Source organism: Bombina bombina, chromosome 1, assembly GCF_027579735.1.
Source record: "Bombina bombina isolate aBomBom1 chromosome 1, aBomBom1.pri, whole genome shotgun sequence".
NCBI classification, from domain to species: domain Eukaryota; kingdom Metazoa; phylum Chordata; class Amphibia; order Anura; family Bombinatoridae; genus Bombina; species Bombina bombina.
This window is the reverse complement of record NC_069499.1, coordinates 1,076,533,755-1,076,556,187: the sequence shown is the minus strand read 5'-3', so window position 1 is coordinate 1,076,556,187 and position 22,433 is coordinate 1,076,533,755. Positions and strand designations below refer to the sequence as shown.

Below are 22,433 nucleotides of genomic sequence, written 5' to 3'. Positions count from 1 at the left end.
TGGCTTCTGACGGTGTGTACTCAGCTTATCATCCTCTCCTCCTCTCAAAGGCACCATCACCTTGCTCCATGGGTGACTGACAGAGGTCAGATAGAAATCATTTTGAACACCACCATTTAGACACCAAACACTGCTTTTAGAATTCAAAGTATCAGCCGACTCGCATTTCACCCCATAATGCTTAGCGAAAGCTAGGGTCTCCGTCAGAATTATCAAAACAAACAAAAGCGAGGACTCCCAGAATCAAATACCATGAGTGGTTTATTCAAGCTTATAGGTGAAGCACAAAACTGTGGACAGGTGCGGACAATGACGCGTTTCACGCATGCTCAGATGCGCTTCATCAGAGATCTCAGGTGTCCGCCAAGTGAGCACTTAAAAAAAAGAATAGCCGGTTGTTACACATTGAGACTTTTATAAGACTTGATTGCTGAGCACACCTGATTAAGTATACTTTTCTCCACTGAATTGCACCACGCCTTGTGCAGCACTCCTATCAGACACAGCCCTGTTGGGATATACATTTGCATAGACTGATATATATATATATATATATATATATATATTTTGACACCCGAAAGAGTATAGAGGACACGGGAGAAAACTTGAAGCCCAGTTAACTGCACGTTAGTTACACCGTCGGTAAAGTCGAACTAAACCACTCAGTCCCAGAGTCCGTCAAACCCAAGCAAACTCTGAGGAGTCAACCCTGCGGATCACTACTCCCATGAAGCTACCTGGCCAAGACAAGGACCGCTTTCTGCCCCCAAAAAGGTGAACAGAATCTCATAAAAATACAAAGAATCATTCCACTTTGCAGAACATAGAACAACCCATTGTTGTCGTACAATAGCAACGCCCAGGGAGATGAACTCCCTAGAACACAATGACCAAAGAAATAGAGATCCATACACAGGAAAACATGTCCCAAAAAGGACTTGAGGAACACCCTCATATCCCTGACCCTGTACCATACCCAAAAGGTACTCAAGGAAAATCATGAGTTCCCCATTGCCTCATAATAGATCTAGATCTGCAAGCTAGACAGCAGAAATAGGATAACTATCCCAGTAGTTAGTAAAGAGTTCTCCAAAAAGAACACCAACCACTGAACAGGAACTCCTAATGACAAGTTTCCAGGTAGAAAGCTGGCTCACCTTTGTTAAACCCAAACACCGATGGCGTTTCAAAGCTTGCTAACACCCAAAGTGCAATTAGCTGTAGCTGGTTACACCGTCAAAGTGCAATAGCTGTAGCTGGATTCAACTGCAACCTTCCAAGGGCTCAAAGACCTCTGAATATCAGCTCCAAGGAACTCTCCCTCCCAGCACCAAACGCCAGTGAACAAAACAAAATTTATGCTTATCTGATAAATTTCTCTCTTTTGCGATATACCGAGTCCACGGATTCATCCTAACTTGTGGGATATTGTTCTTCCTGACAGGAAGTAGCAAAGAGAGCACCACTGCAGAGCTGTCTATATAGCTCCCCCCTTAACTCCACCCCCCAGTCATTCGACCGAAGGCCAAGGAAGGAAAGGAGAAACTATAAGGTGCAGAGGTGACTGAAGTTTACATAAAAAAAAAATTACTATCTGTCTTGAATAGACAGGGCGGGCCGTGGACTCGGTACATCGCAAAAGAAAGAAATTTATCAGGTAAGCATAAATTTTGTTTTCTTTTGCAAGATGTACCGAGTCCACGGATTCATCCTAACTTGTGGGATACCAATACCAAAGCTTTAGGACACGGATGAAGGGAGGGACAAGACAGGAACCTAAATGGAAGGCACCACTGCTTGCAAAACCTGTCTCCCAAAAATAGCCTCCGAAGAAGCAAAAGTATCAAATTTGGAAAATTTGGAAAAGGTATGAAGCGAAGACCAAGTGGCAGCCTTACAAATCTGTTCAACAGAAGCATTTTTAAAAGCCCATGTGGAAGCCACCGCTCTAGTAGAGTGAGCTATAATTCTTTCAGGAGGCTGCTGTCCAGCAGTCTCATAAGCCAAACGGATTATGCTTTTCAGCCAAAAGGAAAGAGAAGTCACCGTAGCCTTTTGACCTCTACGCTTTCCAGCATAGACAACAAACAAAGAAGATGTTTGACGAAAATCTTTGGTTGCCTGCAAATAAAACTTCAAGGCATGAACCTAAGTTGTGCAACAGACGTTCCTTCTTAGGAAATTGTTGTTCCTTCTCTGTGTCCTAATCCTTCTTCTGTTTGATATTCCTGTTAGAAACAACCTTGGGGAGGAACCCAGGTTTGGTACGCAAAACCACCTTATCAGCATGGAAAACAAGATAAGGTGAGTCACATTGTAATGCAGATAGTTCAGAAACTCTTCGAGCTAAAGAGATAGCAACTAGAAACAGAACTTTCCAAGACAGAAGCTTAATATCTATGGAATGCATGGGTTCAAACGGAACCCCCTAAAGAACATTAAGAACTAAATTTAGACTCCATGGCGGAGCAACAGGTTTAAACAGCCTTAATTCTAACTAAAGCCTGACAAAAAACCTGACCGTCTGGGACATCTGCAAGACGCTTATGCAACAGAATAGACAAAGCAGATATCTGTCCCTTTAAGGAACTAGCGGACAATCCTTTCTCCAACCCTTCTTGGAGAAAAGACAAAATCCTAGGAATCCTGAACTTACTCCATGAGTAGCCTTTGGATTCGCACCAAAAAAGATATTTAGGCCATATCTTATGATAGATCTTCCTGGTGACAGGCTTTCGAGCCTGAATCAAGGTATCTATGACCGACTCAGAGAAACCCCGCTTTGATAGAATCAAGCGTTCTAATTTCTCTGCAACTGACTGCTTGGAGATTGATTTGGATGCTTGAATGGACCATGAACCAAAAGGTCCCGTCTCAGTGGCAGAGTCCATGGTGGCAGAGATGACATATCCACCAGGTCTGCATACCAAGTCCTGCGTGGCCACACAGGTGCTATCAAAATCACCGAAGCTCTCTCCTGTTTGATTCTGGCAATCAGACGCGGAAGGAGAGGGAATGGTGGAAACACATAAGCCAGGTTGAACGACCAGGGTACTGCTAGAGCATCTATCAGTACTGCCTGAGGATCCCGTGACCTGGATCCGTAGCGAGGAAGTTTGGCGTTCTGACGAGACGCCATCAGATCCAATTCTGGTGTGCCTCATAGCTGAACCAGTTGAGCAAACACCTCCGGATGGAGCTCCCACTCGCCCGGATGAAAAGTCTGACGACTTAGAAAATCTGCCTCCAGGTTCTCCACCCCTGGGATATAGATCGCTGATAGATGGCAAGAGTGAGCCTCTGCCCATCGTATTATCCTGGAAACTTCTATCATCGCCAAGGAACTCCTTGTTCCCCCCTGATGATGGATATAAGCTACAGTCGTGATGTTGTCCAACTGAAACCTGATGAATCCGGCCGAAGCCAGCTGAGGCCACGCCTGAAGAGCATTGAATATCGCTCTTAATTCCAGAATATTTATCGGTAGGAGGGCCTCCTCCCGAGTCCACAAACCCTTTGCTTTCAGGGAATTCCAGACTGCACCCCAGCCCAGTAGGCTGGCGTCCGTCGTCACGGAAACACATTCCCCTTGACAGGTGATCCTGTGACAACCACCAAAGAAGAGAGTCTCTGGTCTCTTGATCCAGATTTATCTGAGATAAATCTGCATAATCCCCATTCCACTGTTTGAGCATGCATAGTTGCAGTGGTCTGAGATGCAAGCGAGCAAATGGAACTATGTCCATTGCCGCTACCATAAGTCCGATTACCTCCATACACTGAGCCACTGACGGCTGAGGAATGGAATGAAGAGCTCAGCAGGTGGTTAAAATATTTGATTTCCTGACTTCCGTCAGAAATATTTTCATGTCCACCGAATCTATCAGAGTTCCCAGGAATGGAACCCTTGTGAGAGGAATAAGAGAACTCTTTTTCACGTTCACCTTCCACCCATGAGATCTTAGAAAGGCCAACACTAAGTCTGTGTGAGACTTGGCAAGTTGGAAAGTCGACGCTTGAATTAAGATGTCATCTAGATAAGGCACCAATGCTATGCCCCTCGGCCTTAGGGCCGCCAGAAGGGACCCTAGCACCTTTGTGAAGATTCTTGGCGCCGTAGCCAACCCGAAGGGAAGAGCCACAAACTGGTAATGCCTGTCCAGAAAGGCAAACCTGAGGAACTGATGATGATCTTTGTGGATAGGAATGTGTAGATACGCATCCTTTAGATCCACGGTAGTCATATATAGACCCTCCTGGATCATTGGTAAAATAGTCCAAATGGTCTCTATCTTGAAGGATGGAACTCTTAGGAATTGGTTTAGGATCTTGAGATCTAGAATTGGTCTGAAGGTTCCCTCTTTTTTGGGAACCACAAACAGATTGGAGTAGAAACCTTGCCCCTGTTCTGTTTTCGGAACTGAGCAGATCACTCCCATGGTAAAAAGGTCTTCTACACAGCATAAGAACGCCTCTCTTTTTGTATGTTTTACAGACAATTGAGAAAGATGGAATCGCCCCCTTGGAATCTAGGAGATACCCCTGGGTTACAATTTCTACGGCCCAAGAGTCCTGAACGTCTCTTGTCCAGGCCTGAGCAAAGAGAGAAAGTCTGCCCCCTACTAGATCCGGTCCCGGATCGGGGGCTACCCCTTCATGCTGTCTTAGTGGCAGCAGCAGGCTTTTTGGCCTGTTTACCCTTGTTTCAAGCCTGGTTAGGTCTCCAGGTTGGCTTGGATTGAGCAAAGCTCCCCTCTTGCTTTGCAGCAGCGGAAGAGGAAGCGGGACCACCCTTGAAGTGTCGAAAGGAACGAAAATTAATTTTGTTTGGTCCTTGTCTTATTTGACTTATCTTGAGGGAGGGCATGACCCTTCCCTCAAGTGATGTCTGAAATGATCTCTTTCAGTGCAGGCCCGAATAGGGTCTTACCTTTGAAAGGGATGGTCAAAAGCTAAGATTTAGATGACACATCAGCTGACCAGGACTTTAGCCATAACGCTCTTTGCGCTAAAATGGCAAAACCTGAATTCTTTGCCGTCAACTTAGCAAGATGAAAAGCGGAGTCTGTAATAAAAGAATTAGCCAACTTAAGGGCCTTAATTCTGTCCAAAATATCATCTAGTGGGGTCTCCATCTGAAGATCCTCTTCTAGAGCCTCAAACCAAAAAGCAGCTGCAGTGGTTACCGGAACAATGCACGCTATAGGTTGAAGAAGAAAACCCTGATGAACAAAAATTCTTTAGGAGACCCTCTAACTTTTTATCCATAGGATCAATGAAAGCACAACTGTCTTCAATAGGTATAGTTGTACGCTTAGCCAGAGTAGAAATAGGTCCCTCCACCTTAGGGACCGTCTGCCATGAGTCCTTTATGGTGTCAGAAATGGGGAACATTTTCTTAAAAACAGGAGGGGGAGCGAACGGAATACCTGGTCTATCCCACTCCTTAGTAACAATGTCCGAAATCCTCTTAGGGACTGGAAAAAAACATCAGTGTAAACAGGAACCTCTAAATATTTGTCCATTTTACACAATTTCTCTGGAACGACAATAGGGTCACAATCATCCAGAGTAGCTAAAACCTCCCTGAGCAATAAACGGAGGTGCTCTAGCTTAAATTTAAATGCCGTCATATCTGAATCTGTCTGAGGGAACATCTTTCCTGAATCAGAAATCTCTCCCTCAGACAACAAATCCCTCATCCCTACCTCAGAACATTGTGAGGGAATATCAGATACGGCTACTAAAGCATCAGAAGGCTCAGCATTTGTTCTTAACCCAGAGCTACTGTGCTTCCCTTGCAACCCTGGCAGTTTAGATAAAACGTCTGAGGGCAGTATTCATAACTGAAGCCATATCTTGCAAGGTGAAAGAATTAGACGCACTAGAAGTACTTGGTGTCGCTTGTGCGGGCGTTACTGGTTGTGACACTTGGGGAGAACTAGATGGCGAAACCCGATTTCCTTCTGTCTGAGAATCATTTAATGCCAAATTCTTATACGTCAAAATATGCTGTTTGCAATTTATAGACATATCAGTACAATTGGGACATATTCTTAGAGGGGGTTCCACAATGGCTTCTAAACAAATTGAACAATGGAGAGTTTCCTCAGTGTCAGACATGTTTAACAGGCTAGTAATGAAGCAAGCAAGCTTGGAAAACACTTTATTTAATGAAAAAAAACACAATTTGCAAAAACGGTACTGTACCTTTAAGAGAAAAAAAGGCATACACAAACTGCAAAACAGGTTAAAATTGCTTCAAGAATTCTGAAATTTTAACAGTGTACCCACTAAGCTTTAGAAGGATTGCAGCACAAGTAAAAAAGAAATAGACCCCCAAATGAAAAAAACGGATTGATAATTGTCTAAAACCTGTTAAAACCCCCTAAAGCACCTTGCCACAGCTCTGCTGTGGCCCTACCTGCCCTTAGGAAGCGATAATATGGGGTTTAAAGCTTCAATTAGTCCCTCAGAAGACTATCAGGACCTCAGGTGAAGTTGCTTGCTGCTTGTAAATAGGCCGCGCCCACCTCACTCGATGTTGCAGGGGCCTACACAAAACTAACAAACCCTGCCTGAAAGCCATGTGGGTTATAAACAACCCCAAAGAACCCTCAAGCAAATGTCACATAAAACAGAAAACGTTACTCACAGACACAAAAACGTTTGTCCCAAATTCACATAAACTGAGTGCCCACAAAAAATTAACCCTTTATGCAAGCTAGTAAACCTCTGAAAACACTAGGATTACTGCTTACCCTTCCCCTAATGGGGATACTGTTAACACAGTCTCTGCAGAAAATATGACTGAACATACCTCATTGTTGTATAGCAAGAAACCGTTCCTCACACTGAAGTTTTCCTGTACTCCTCAGCTCATGTGGGAACAGCAGTGGACCTTAGTTACAAATGCCAAGATCATCATACTCCAGGCAGAAATCTTCATCTATGTCCTGCCTGAGAGTAAATAGTACAACACCGGTACCATTTAAAAATAACAAACACTTGATTGAAGATAAAATAAAACTAACAGTTTAACACCTCTTCTCTTTACCCTTCCTGCTTAGAGCCAGCAAAGAGAATGACTGGGGAGTGGAGTTAAGGGGGGAGCTATATAGACAGCTCTGCTGTGGTGCTTTCTTTGCTACCTCCTGTCAGGAAGGACAATATCCCACAAGTTAGGATGAATCCGTGGACTCGGTACATCTTGCAAAAGAAAGAGGACATCCAAGACCTCCCACAAAGGAGAGAACCGACTCTAAAGAAAAGCGGTCAACCCTGCATAGAGTAACCGACCCCCAATCTTTTGATCTAGGATAATGGTCCTAGACTAAAGGCTAGTCAAGACCAAAGACAAGGGTCCCAGACTTCTGAAAGAGAAAAGAAGGGTCAATGTAGGCACAAAGCCCCCAGGTTAGACCGCTGACTGTTACTACAAATGGTATGGTACCATGAGACAGGATAGACATTGTGCTCGGGTGCGAAACCCCCTACATGGCTGTCTTCTCAAAAAACAAGGAACACTTCAAGGGAAGAAGGTCCTCAGACCCTCAACATCCATACATCAGAATCCAACATATAGCAGGAGCCCCATAAGGATCAAACCCTCAGCCTCCCGCTGCAGGAACGGAGGAACCAGTCAGTACAACGCAACTCTCCTTCCAGGATTCTGAAACGCAAGAAGGGAAAAACCCTTACAAGGCAAGACACCAAGGACCCACAGGTCGCTCCAAATACTAAGGCAACTCCGAGCCTGGATAACCCTACCCCTGCAGTAGAAGAGGAAGGATGAAACAGAAGACCACCCTACCATAGAGGCGAGACCCCTTGGCCATATCGCCAAACCAGGTGAAGATACCTGGAGTCTACAGGAACAGCGTAAATGCACCAGAAGACCAGTAGGGGACAGTCAGAGGGACCTAAAGTCTAAGTCACAAACAGATAGGCATCTCTCACAGAGCCCCAGCTTCTACGGAGAGAGGCCCACAGGACCACAAACATCTAAGTGAGAACAAACCGTCCACACCCATCTAAGGAGAGACACAGACCCAGGTCAGGGTCCTCGAAAAAGGAGTCAAATGAAGATCCAACTTCCAGAGGAACTCAAAGCTGCCTCCTACAAGGAGGAACGCACCTCTAAAGTCCATAGACTTAGCGATCTAGCAATAGCCTCAAACCCAAGAGTCACAAGGACTTCATTAATGGTCTAAGATTTAGCACCTAGGGCACTTGGATCGCAAAGATATCTCTTAGGCAAGCGTTAATATGTGCTAAACACACAGGCAAGGTAGCAACCAACACCCAAAGGTGACTGAGAACCCTGTACTCTGCCCGCCATCCCAGAGAATCGAAAAACATAATTCTATTATTCAACAAGTGCGCAACTTCCGAGGAAGTGTCCCCGCGACCTAAATTGCAAGTATCGGTTCCATAGAAGAATGTTCAAAAAAACGAAAATCTAACAGGCATGAGCTTAAGAAAAAAAACAAATTAAAACACATCCATCCTGATCAAAAAAATAAAAGGGTAGCACCCATCGGGGTGAACGCCCAAGGTGAATGAGGACAACAATGGGACCAGCCGATTAAAAGCCCCATTCACCCAAGCTTAGAACTGGATCCGAAAAACAAAGAAAAAGAAAAAAACGGCGCCATAAAGGAGATTGGCTTCATCCCCAAACGTCAGATCCATTTTGCCATCCAGCTTCTAAGGCCCCGGATCCCGCGCGCTAGGACTGGGATCCTCCAACATTGCCAAAACATGTCTTAAAAGAACACAAAGGCGAGCCAGCCTATAACGGAAGGCAAAATCATCTCTCGCCAGATTAACTGAAGACCCTGGCCCCGAGATAGGGGCCCCTGAAACCTCAGGGGCCAATGCTTCCCCAGAAGGCCAAACTGAATCGGGCGATCCCACGCTCGATGGGCCCTGGTTAACGGAACACGGACAGTAACTTAGAAATACTTCACTTGGGAGATATAAATTATTCAGCGCCATAGAAATGGACATGCGGAACCGTGCCGTAACCTCTGCAGGAAAACAAGCCACCCTCCGGAGGAGTAAAGGCCATAGGGACACCTGCTTGCTTAGCCGGAAAATGGACTGGGGCACTTGCTTCACGGGTCATGGATACCGCAGAGATGGATGGCTCAACGCACTCTAAGCTCCCTGCTTCGGGAGAAGAGAGTACTCTAGAACGGCAATCGGAACATAACTGATGGGCATCAATTACCCGGGCCATTTCATAGTCATCACAAGACACATCCACTGTATTGGAGGCATCTGTGTCGCACATAGTAGAATCCTCCATAATCTTGGGATTACAAAAATAACAAACTACAGGTAAATGGCAACCTTTAAAACCCCCAATGGCTGGGGCACTCACCACCTCCTGTGAACCAGAGAACCCACGAGCAAGAGTCTTTCGGTCGCACAGTGTCAGCATATGAAAGTGAAAAACAAAGTAACCGCACCTGTCATGAGGTGCACCGTGCCAGTCACGAAAAGGGCGCGCAGTCTTGAAGATTGTGACATTAAAATAAGGTTGTTATGTTCCAAAAAGGCTGTGAGCCTAAGTATAGCTACACATTTGCAGATAGAACCATATAACAAACATGATTAAAAGTCCCCCTTGTTCAATAACCCCCCTCAGGAGATATTAACCCATGATACCTTATTAAGATAAAAGGAGTCCCACTGGGACCCTACCTTGTTTCGTTAACATCACATTCACATATTGAAATAAAATGAAACAATCTTACCGGAATCTACGCCGTGGAACAGGAACACGGCCCTTCAAGTGTGACAGATAGTAGCCTCGCTTCTGACATGGACTTGAGTGAAGTAAAGTAAGCAGCGAAACTCGTCAACGGCGATTACCTAGGAGCTGTTAATGAGTCGGGATGGGTTCGCAGGAAAACTCTCCCTGCATCTCCGGACTCTAACTTTCATCCATATTCTCACTGAGAGGCTGAAAGGATTACTTAAAACTCCAGTCCCATTGTGAAGAATACTACCCTCCAATAAGAGACTCTCTCGAACTTCTGACACTTCGCTGCCAACCTCCTGTGACGAAAGGCAAAGAATGACTGGGGGATGAGGGAATTGGGGGAGGTATTTAAGCCTTTGGCTGGGATGTCTTTGCCTCTTCCTGGTGGCCAGGTTCTGTATTTCCCAAAAAGTAATGAATGCAGCTGTGGACTCTTCCCTTTTAATTAGAAAATAACTTTAAAACATTTCTCAATAAAAAAAAAAGCATTAAACTGTACAGAATCTTAAAGTACATATTTCTCTTTGTTCAATACAGGCTGAGAGCATTAAAATACAAACAGCAAAATCAGTTTAAAGGGACAGTCTAGTATAAATTAAACTTTCATTATTCAGATAGGCCTTTTAATTTTAATCAACTTTACAATTTACTTTCATCATCAAATTAGCTTTTTTCTCTTGGTATTCTTAGTTTAAACTAAACATAGGTAGGCTCATATGCTAATTTCTAAGCCTTTGAGGGCTGCCTCTTATCACAGGCTTCTTAAATCTCTTTTCAACACAAAGAGACAGAAAGTACACATGGGCCATATAGATAACATTGTGTTCAGGCACAGGGGGTTATTTAAGATTTAGCACAACACAATGCTAAATGCAAGACAATAGATAATAAACAGTCACAGTCATGTGATCAGGGGGCTGGAAGAAGGTTCCTAGATACAAGGTAATCACAGAGGTAAAAAGTATATTAATATAACTGTGTTGGTTATGCAAAACTGGGGAACGGGTAATAAAGGGATTATCTATCCCTTATTATTATCTTTTAAAACAATAACAATTCTATGGTAGACTGTCCCTTTAAATTAAATTAGCTGTAGATACTTCTTGGTAGTTAAAGAAAAGCTATAATGTACTTTTATTTATTGTATGTGTAAACTTTTTAAAAAAAAAATGTAACTCAGAAAAAAGCAAAATCAGATAAAGCTTAACACATGTATAATATATATATATTATAATATAAAGCAGAGAAAGCGCTCTCACTTAAAAAGGCATCTACCAGGGTGCGGGCACGCTTTGATACAGAATAGATGAAATTTGCACTCACTGGATTTTTAGAAAAGGTGCTTTATTTAGCACAAAAAAAGTGACGATTCGGGGATAAATCACCCCTTCATCAGACCAAACAAACAGTGAACAGTGTTTAAATAAGGTGTTAACCCCTCCCCCAGTACAGAATAAGACAGCCCCAAAATGGTCACATGCAATGTGACACATCAAAAATATAAAGTGTCTTTAACTGAATAACCAATATTTTAGCTCATTTATACATGTGTGCAAACAAAAATATATTGTATATTATAATTGTTTAGCCCCTTATAATATACAATATATTTTGTTTGCACACATGTATAAAATGAGCTAAAACATTGGTTATTCAGTTAAAAAGACACTTTATATTTTTGATGTGTCACATAGGTGGAGCTGTCCGCTTGTGTTGCAGCAAAGCCAAGCAAGCTGAAATTAATCGGTTTAACCAGACCTGAGCTATCGAGCAGATTTCAAAGGAACAAGATCTTCCCGTCTATAAATCAGTCCAGATTGGAATGCATAGAAATAACTGTTTGCAGAAAAATGCAAGTGAAGTCTGTGTTGTGAGATTATTTTATTAGGTTTAAAATGCTGTTTAGCATTTAAAGTCTTCATTTCAAAGCTTTAAAATTAATGTATTAGGTGTTACTTATGACAATTTTGAGAGGGGCCTGGAACATATCTCCCTCACTCCCATTGACTTACATTATAAACTGGGTTTCAATTTACCTCTGGAACCTAACCCCGGCGTAAAATAAATTAATAAGAATAATAATAAGAATAATAATAAGAATAATAATAAGAATAATAATAAGAATAATAATAAGAATATATATATATATATATATATATATATATATATATATATATATATATATATATACATACATACACACACACACACACACAGTATATATAATTTACATAAATGTCAGTTTCTTAAAAGGGATATTACATTCAAAATGTAATTCTTATCAAATGTTTAATTGCATAATTCCAATGCAATGCACTTAATTTTATTATTTTGTATGCTTTTCCTCTAATCTAACTGAAAATCGTAGATGTTTCTACTCCCCTTAGAGAGGCTGGAGTGCAATGACCCTCATGTTACACACCCTTTTGACAGTGTCATAAGTTTGTGATCGCTGCTTAAAAAAAAAAAAAAAAAAAAAAAAAAAAATGGAAATATCATCAAAACACTAAACATATATTTCTTGCCTTAAAAACTGTTAAAGGGCATTAAACTCCAGACTGAATTTCCCCATATTGTAAACAAACATAAAAAGCACAAAAAAGAAATGTCAATGCATTAGAGCATTTTATTAATGCACTGATAGTTTCATATAACGGTGTTTAAACCCTGCTCAGCTGGCTGACTTGTGAGCCAATGAAGCCACCATCACCAGCTAGCTCCTAATAGAGCATTGCTGCTCCAACACCTACCTAGGTATGTTATTCAACAAAGAATACTGAGAACAAAGTAAAGTTGATATAAAAGTAAATTGAAAATTCACTTAAAATTGCATCTGAATCATGGAAGCTTAAAGTGATAGTAAAGTTTAATGGTTTAAAGCCAAGTATCTAAAAACAGGGGCACTTTAAGTCATTAAACTTTACAAAGACACTTCTTTTATTAGTTACCATTTTGTTATGGCAAACATACCACTGTTCCTGCGCCCGCGTCTCCTTCTGTATTGGGCAGATCGATGATGAATCCGGCTTTCTCCAATCGTCGCGTGCCCCCTTTGGAGCCCAGTTTGTAGGGCACGAAACGATTGAAGGAAGCTGGTTTAGTCATCGATATGCTAAATTACAGAAGGAGACGCGGGCGGAGGAACGGTAGTATGTTAAGCATAAAGAAATGGTAGCTATTTAATAAAAGAAGCGTCTTTGTAAAGCTTAATGATCCTATTAATCTAGCATTCACTTAAGGTGAAAGTCAATCCTAGCGTTTTACAGACGCTAGTATTGACTACTGAAACAAATAAAGGGGACTTTCATTCATTAAGTATAAGATACTTTATGTAGAAAGCTCCTTTATTTGATTCAATCAATCGCCGTTTTTACCTGGTACAGCAGCCCACGGCTAAAACAATTTTTTGCTAAGAGGTGACATTTTCACCTTGGTGCCCCCATGGGAGCCAGATTTACCACACAGCTATTGGCTAAGAGGTGAAATGTCACCTCTTAACAAAAAAATTTTTTAGCCGTGGGCTGCTGTACAAGGTAAAAACGGCTAGAGAGGCTAATCCATAATGCTGGTGATCAATTATGAAGCCACCTTTCAAAATGCTTTATTTATACTAAAATTTACTTTACAAATGAGATTGTAATCAAATGTTTAAATGATATATGTTGTAAGGGACATCAAGCACTAAATACATTTTGTAATCCTAGTATTCTGGTAATTTCCCAGCGCCTCTTCTCTATCACTACATTCCAATGTTGACCTGTTTGCACATTTGCAGCAACTCTCCTTCAGATACCTGCAGATATCCTAGGTTGCATAATGGCAGCACCCATGATAAGATTGAGGTGCAAGAAACCTACATTTTTCTTTCATGATTTAGGTAGAACATACAATTTTAAACAACTTTCCAGTTTACTTCTATTATCAAATTTGCTTCATTCTCTTGGTATCATTTGTTAAATGAACCGCTGCAATGCACTACTGGTTTCTAACTAAACACATGGGTGAGCCAATGACAATCAGTATAGCTATGCAATCACTAATCAGCAGCTAGAACCTAGGGGTTCTTTGCTGCTCCTGAGCTTACATAGATAAACCTTTCAGCAAAGGATAACAAGAGAAGGAAGCAAATTAAATAATAGAAGTAAATTGGAAAGCTGTTTAAAATTGTATTGTCTGTCTAAAACATTAAAGTTTAATTTTGAGTTTACTGTCCCTTTAAAGACAGAAACATGCATTTTGAAAACAAAAAATCTTTGAAATCCCCGCTTTGAATTAAACAAAGGTGGGGAAGTATGATACAATGTCCATGTAAACTCACGAGAACACAAATATAGGAGCACTTTAGGTAACTTGAAGAACAACATGTTTCACTTCATTACACTAGTTCACTATAGCACAGTAAAATCATTCTGAAGGCCCAGTCACTCAACAGTTACCCACTGTACTTGCACCAGAACAAGGATCAAACAAATGTGCCAGTTTGTTTTTAAAAGAAAGAAAAAAAAGGGGACTAAAGAAGGGTGTTTAAATTTCAGCCCTCAAGAGCAAACACAATAGCCCAGGTTATAAAATGTTGTATTCTTTATAAAGATCCCTGGCTGCTACATTACAGTTTATTAAAAGGACAGTGTACTAATATATATATATATATATATATATATATATATATATATATATATATATATATATATATATATATATATATATATATTCATTTTATTTTAGACTGCAAATCTACTGTCTCACATGGCACCTTCCCTTTGCCTATTCTGTATTCTTTTACAGAGCCCTGACGGACGAGTAAAGTGTAACAACTGAAAAAAACCTTTACAAAAGATCAGTTCTGAAAGAGGAGGGTTAAGAGGAAGACTGGAGAGAACTGTAATCTGAACACACAGGGGGGGGGGTGCATAACTCCTGGCAGATGAAAGTAAGGGAAAATGAACATACCTTGCATGCCATTGGCTTAGTGCTGGAAGCCCAATACCCACGGCAATTTTTGGCAGTGGAGTTCTTTCAGCACACACATAAAGTGAAAGTAATTTGGTGCTGTCACTAAAAAGGCACCACTGGAAGAAGTGCTGTAATCACTGTACTTTTGCCCTGTCTACACACACTGTTTCATGCTCCAGAAATAAAAAGGGAGAGTCTAGACAAAAATAGAGACTTTCATGATTCAGATAGGGCATGTCCTTTTGAACAACTTTCCAATTTACTTTGATCATCAATTTTGCTTCGTTCTCTTGGTATTCTTAGTTGAAAGCTAAACCTGTAGGGTCATATGCTAATACCTTAGCCCTTGAAGGCCGCCTCTTATCTAAATGCATTTTTACTTTTTTTGTACAACTAGAGGGCACTCGTTCATGTGTGCCATAGGTAAATATTGTGCTCACGCCCTTGGAGTTACCTAGGAGTCAGCTAAAATGCATGTCTGTCAAGAGAACTGAAATATGGGGGTAGTGAGCAGAAACTTAGATACAGGGTAATCACAGAGGTAAAAAGTGTATTAATATAACTGTGTTGGTTATGCCAAACTGGGGAATGGGTAATTAAATGATTATTTTAAACAATAAAAATTCCGGTGTAGACTGTGCCTTAAATAAACAAATAAAAAAAATTAAGAAGAAAGTGATTTTGGGAAGGTACATCAGAACCTTTAGAACTGTCTTCCCAATTGTGGGTTGGCATTTCCAATCACAGTTACCTATACACTTATATAGGCCTGGTTACTAAAACAAACCCAACTGGCTATGCACAATTTTCTAATATATAGATAGATATGAAGAAATATTGGAGTATAAAATACCTGTACATAGCCTTTAAACTCACAAGATTAAGTTTACAAAAAAAGGCCAAATATTATATATATATATATATATATATATATATATACACACACAAAACCAAAATGATCTAATATGTTAGATCATTTAATATTGCACTATTGTTTCTATAGAACTGTATGTTTAATCCCTACAACGGGTTAAACCGAGAAAGTCATATTCAGAGCAGCAATGGACTAATGGAAGCTAGCTGAAGACATCTAGTGAATCAAATGACAATATATGTGCATAGCCAACAATTAGCAGCTAGCTCCAATAGTGCATTGCTGCTTCTGGAGGTATGCATTTCAACAAAGGATACCAAGAGAACAAAGTAAATTGAAAATTCTCTTAATATTGCATATTTTCTTAATCAGGAAAAAATGTTTAATTTTTACTTTTAATCCATTAATGTTCAGTTGTATACAGACACACACATCCAGTTATATACAGACACACACATATTATTAACTTCAAATTCACCTTTAACCTAACCTTTTTAGCATTACGTCCATTTAACTACACATAAGGTTATTTTATGAAGATTGCATAGAGAGAGAGAGAATGTAATTGAAGCCCTAAAATTCTGGAAAATACATTAGAGATATTGCTTATCTCAGATACAGCAGATTAACATTACTGGGCATTTTTAAAATGACAAATAGGACATGAAAGGTTTATTTAACTAAAACGAGTTATGTTGCCCCCTAGAATATGCCTGGCAATCAACTAGAAATGCAAAACTACCAATGGCCATCCTACCAAATTAATGATTACACAACTTCTGGCACATATCCAGGAGGCATTGTGTTAATAAAGAATATGTACCGGTGAATGCCCAAGCAACTGCTTCAAGGTTAGTAGTCAATACCAATGTGTTAGAGGAGCCATGGAATTTTAATAACGACTTCTAGGGAAGTAAAAGATTAACAGAGTGTGCAGCTAACCTGTCAGCATTTTATGTCAACTAAAAACTTGTCCACATAAAAAGTAACTGTGAAATTTATCAAACCTAAGCATCGCATATATTTGTTGCAGTTTAGTATTAAAATTAGGGATAGAGGGATATCGTTTTTTCAGGGCCGATACTGATACTGATTATTGATCGCCTTTCAGGCCGATAACAGGGGACAATATTCTGTACATTTAAAGTTTTGAAAAATCAACACAATTTCTACAGAAATCTGGTATAAACTGAACATGCTTATTAACATTTTAAACATTAAAAGTAAACAACTGGGAAAAAAAAAAGTGCTTGAAATTTAACTTCTTAAATGGCTTCCCAAAACATAGAAAAATTGCATAAATCCATTTAAACTGTACACTGATATAAAATTTAATTTAAGTTACTACTGCAAAGCTAGACACTACACAATGTCTTCAGTACTCCCAGTTAAGTAGAAAAACATAGTGCAGAAAGCATAACATTTCAGCATGTTCTCCTGTTAAACGGCTGTTTTTTTCATATATTGCTGCCACTTTACTAAAAACACACCCACTTAGTAAATGTAAAATATATATATATATATATATATATATATATATATATATATATATATATATATATATATATATATATATAGCCACTCAACAGGGAAAGAAAGGACATGCTGGAATATCAGTGCTAGATTTATTTGCTTTAATTTTTAATATGCTCATATATTTACTGGATTGCAAATACCTACCCTGGTACTGAGGAGTGAACTATAAATGTCTTTATTATATCACTTATGTGCAGTTTTATACACGTGTAACAGCGCCACCTAATGGTAAGAGCATTGTTATCCACTGCTAGAGAATATTGATACTAATCTCCTATACTGCATAGCTTTCTACTCAAGGTTTGTTGTTGTGGACATTTCATTGATGTGCCTGAACTATCTTTTTTTTTTTAATGGTTTTTTATATGCCCATGAAAGGGGAAAATAAAATATTTAAATAAAAAAATCATCAAATATAGCAGCTTTTGTAAAATGTTTTGCAAATGTGTAAAATTTATCAGAATGCAACAAATAATGTTCTATTTGTAACAGCAATTAGCAAGCAGATTGATTTTATGTATTGCTGATCCCTATGAGCAAATCAAAAGTAATTTAGCTCTGTATACCTCAGGGAAACTATAGCTTTAAGTGCCACTTAAAGATCACATTTTGCAAATCACGTTTGTTTATGCAAGTACATCTACAGGCCTAGTTTCCCTGAAGTACACAGAACTAAATTTCTTTCGATTTGCTCCATATCGGTAAGTTTCTGGCCTATACTTTATTATTTCAGAAATTCCAAATATCGGCCCTAATAATCCCTAATTAAAATATATAATAAAGCATAACATTTTTTTACATGTAAATTACAATCAGTTCAGTCATATATTCTGTTCCAGAAGACTTTCTTCGATAAGGCAGGAATACCCAGGTGTCTAATATAGGGATATGGAAATGCTAAATTAAAATGCTCTAATTAGTTCACCCAGGGCTCAATGAACACTGGAACAAATGGTTACTTAAAGGGACACTGAACCCAAATTGTTTTCTTTCGTGATTCCGAGAGAGCATGCTATTTTAAGAAACTTTCTAATTTACTCCTATTATCAATTTTTCTTCGTTCACTTGCTATCTTTATTTGAAAAAGAAGGCATCTAAGCTTTTTTGGTTAAGACCCTGGACAGCACTTTTTTTATTGGTGGGTGAATTTATCCACCAATCAGCAAGAATAACCCAGGTTATTCACCAAAAATGGGCCGGCATCTAAACTTACATTCTTGCATTTCAAATAAAGAAAATTTGATAATAGGAGTAAATTAGAAAGTTGCTTAAAATTGCATGCTGTATCTGAATCCCGAAAGAAATAATTTGGGTTCAGTGTCCCTTTAACTAAAGCAGCCTCATATTACTGGTGCACATGGGTCTGGAGGTAGCAAAAGAGTGAGTACCACATAGCACAAGAATCAGAGTTCTATACCAAAACTGAGTTTTTTCACTTATGGGTGTCTACACAACAGTGTGCACTGAAATACCAAGGAAAACAGTAATACAATTGCACTCTTTTTACCAGGTCACTACATTGCAATGTATAACCTAAATGTCAGTCTATTTTTCTGGGTTCTTACATACACTCTTTATTAGGGATGATTAATCCACTATAGCAGCCATGGGGCAACTGTGATGTGCTTGTATAAAAAGTTCTGGCTACTAAATGTTTGGGCAGGCTCATAAGATTTTAAACTAGCTTGGCAATCCCTGGCACTAATGCCCATATATAAAATACAATCCTGCTCTGGAGCTGCAATACATTGACAGCATATGGCTGAGGATTGGCTATATGAATGGCTTACTAGCCATATCCTGCTCAGCAGTTGCAATGTACCTTTGAATGTTCCATTAATAGTAAATGTGACAACAAAAAATAAAGAAAGCTTATAGGACAGCCAAACAAAGAAAACAATAAACAAGATAAGACTGTGTGGGAGATATTTTTCTACCAGAAGAAAATAATTTAAAAAAACTGTATGTTTCTGATCATACAGCCTGTTTTGACAATTTTGTACTGTCCAGGAGTTAGCAAAGTCACACACAATATTGCTGCTCTGGCTGACAATCAAAAATTAACTTTTCAACATTTTATAATCGTTATAAAAATAGCAGTAAAATCTTTATTATGTACCATCCTTCTGTACAACATACTAAAATCAAAGTAAACATAGGCCACATATAATCTACATGGTTTTTTTACCTTGTCTTTGCAGGAATATCCTAAGTAAAGGATTTGCAGTAGTTATTGCTTTGTGATAGTTGTCGTCATTATTTATGGGCAATAAGTCCCCGTGAATGTCCGCATATCCCACCAATACATCCACATTTGGAATTTTGTGTACATGCTGAAGTAATCCATAGAACTCTTCAAATTTTCCTGGTTTGGAACGTTCAAGAGCAAAGCGACGGAATTCTGCTCCAAACTGCACAATATGGAAAAAGAACACATTAATAAACAGAGTCACAAATTAAAATTCCCCTTAAAAAGCAAAAATGAAACTACTTATTCTATATCTGGGTCAGGTCCCTCTAATCATGGGTTCTGCCATTATGAAACCTAGGTTACACAGCAGGTATTTCAAGGGGAGTTGCTGTACATGTGCATGCTGGTCAGCACTGTAATGAAAGATAGATTTCAACACAGAGGCAACCATGACTACAGGGAGGAAGAATATAACCTAAGTACTATGCTTATAAAACATAATTTATGCTTACCTGATAAATTTATTTCTCTTGTAGTGTATCCAGTCCACGGATCATCCATTACTTGTGGGATATTCTCCTCCCCAACAGGACGTTGCAAGAGGATCACCCACAGCAGAGCTGCTATATAGCTCCTCCCCTCACCGTAATATCCAGTCATTCGACCGAAACAAACTTCAGTCACCACTGCACCCTATAGTTTCTCCTTTCTCAATTTAATAAAAATTTAGACCTGCCTTAAAAGGACAGGGCGGGCCGTGGACTGGATACACTACAAGAGAAATAAATTTATCAGGTAAGCATAAATTATGTTTTCTCTTGTTAAGTGTATCCAGTCCACGGATCATCCATTACTTGTGGGATACCAATACCAAAGCTAAAGTACACGGATGATGGGAGGGACAAGGCAGGAACCACTGCCTGTAGAACCTCTCCCAAAAACAGCCTCCAAAGAAGCAAAAGTATCAAATTTGTAAAATTTTGAAAAGGTATGAAGCGAAGACCAAGTCACAGCCTTGCAATTGAAGTTAAGAAACTAACTATAAAACACCACACTCCTCTTACTACATCCATCTTTGTTGAGAGTTGCAAGAGAATGACTGGATATGACTGTGAGGGGAGGAGCTATATAGCATCTCTGCTGTGGGTGATCCTCTTGCAACGTCCTGTTGGGGAGGAGAATATCCCACAAGTAATGGATGATCCGTGTACTGGATACACTTAACAAGAGAAAATATATTTAGTGTTTAATGTCCCTTTAACCCCTTAATGACCACAGCACTTTTCCATTTTCTGTCCGTTTGGGACCAAGGCTATTTTTACATTTTTGAGGTGTTTGTGTTTAGCTGTAATTTTCCTCTTGCTCATTTACTGTACCCACACATATTATATACCGTTTTTCTCGCCATTAAATGGACTTTCCAAAGATACCATTATTTTCATCATATCTTATAATTTATTATAAAAAATTTTTTATAAAATATGAGAAAAAAAAAATAGAAAAAAAACACTTTTTCTAACTTTGACCCCCAAAATCTGTTACACATCTACAATCACCAAAAAACACCCATGCTAAATATTTTCTAAATTTTGTCCTGAGTTTAGAAATACCCAATGTTTACATGTTCTTTGCAAGTTATAGGGCCATAAATACAAGTAGCACTTTGCACTTTGCTATTTCCAAACCATTTTATTCAAGATTAGCGCTAGTTACATTGGGACACTGATATCTTTCAGGAATCCCTGAATATCCCTTGACATGTATATATATTTTTTTAGAAGACATCCCAAAGTATTGATCTAGGCCAATTTTGGTATATTTTATGCCACCATTTCACCGCCAAATGCGATCAAATACAAAAAATCGTTCACTTTTTCACAAACTTTCGGTCTCTCACTGAAATTATTTACAAACAGCTTGTGCAATTATGGCATAAATGGTTGTAAATTTTTCTCTGGGATCCCCTTTGTTCAGAAATAGCAGACATATATGGCTTTGGCATTGCTTTTTGGTAATTAGAAGGCCGCTAAATGCCGCTGCGCACCACACGTGTATTATGCCCAGTAGTGCAGGGGTTAATTAGGGAGCTTGTAGGGTTAATTTTAGCTTTAGTGTAGCAGACAACCCAAAGTATTGATCTAGGCCCATTTTGGTATATTGCATGCCACCATTTTACCGCTAAATGCGATCAAATTAAAAAAAAAACGTTGAATTTTTCACAATTTTAGGTTTCTCACTGAAATGATTTACAAATAGCTTGTGCAATTATGGCACAAATGGTTGTAAATGCTTCTCTGGGATCCCCTTTGTTCAGAAATAGCAGACATATGACTTTGGCGTTGCTTTCTGGTAATTAGAAGGCCGCTAAATGCTGCTGCGCATCACACGTGTATTATGGCTAGCAGTGAAGGGGATAATTAGGTAGTTTGTAGGGAGCTTGCAGGGTTAATTGTAGCTTTAGTGTAGAGATCAGCCTCCCACCTGACACATCAGACCCCCTGATCCCTCCCAAACAGCTCCCTTCCCTCCCCCACCCCACAATTGTCTCCGCCATCTTAAGTACTGGCAGAAAGTCTGCCAGTACTAAAATAAAAGGTTTTTTGTTTTAATTTTTTATTTTTTTAAAGCATAATTTACATATGCTGGGGGTGTAGCATCCCCCCTTAGCCCCCAACCTCCCTGATCCCCCCCAAACAGCTCTCTAATCCTCCCCATCTGCCTTATTGGGGGCCATCTTGGGTACTGGCAGCTGTCTTATTTTTAGTTTCTGTAGTGTAGCTTCCCCCCCCCCACAGACCAACCCCCACCACCTGCCTGATCTTTTTATTTCCAACTTTATTTCCCCTTTTTTGTAAATTTTACTGCTACTTTTTCTGTAGTGCAGCGGTTCCCACCCGCTCCCTCCCCGTGCACGCGCCCGCCCCCACGCATCCCTGAGCATCATCCAGGGCCATCGATGGCCGCCACCCGCCTCCCACACCGGCTCCTATCCACCCACAAACCTAGCCGTTAATGTCCGGTGCAGAGAGGGCCACAGAGTGGCTCTCTCTGCATCGGATGGCTACAAATGGTTATTGCAGGATGCCTCGATATCGAGGCATCACTGC

The 22,433-nt window shown here is 39.8% G+C and overlaps 1 protein-coding gene across 1 annotated transcript in view; it reads right to left on the bottom strand.

Moving 5' to 3' along the window:
- PARD6B (par-6 family cell polarity regulator beta) overlaps positions 1–22,433 on the bottom strand; it is a 69,014-nt gene that overhangs the window by 23,389 nt on the left and 23,192 nt on the right. Inside the window, exon 2 of the mRNA XM_053692865.1 lies at positions 19,324–19,546. Within this exon, the coding sequence (XP_053548840.1) occupies positions 19,324–19,546 (223 nt within the window). The remainder of the gene's footprint in view (positions 1–19,323; positions 19,547–22,433) is intronic.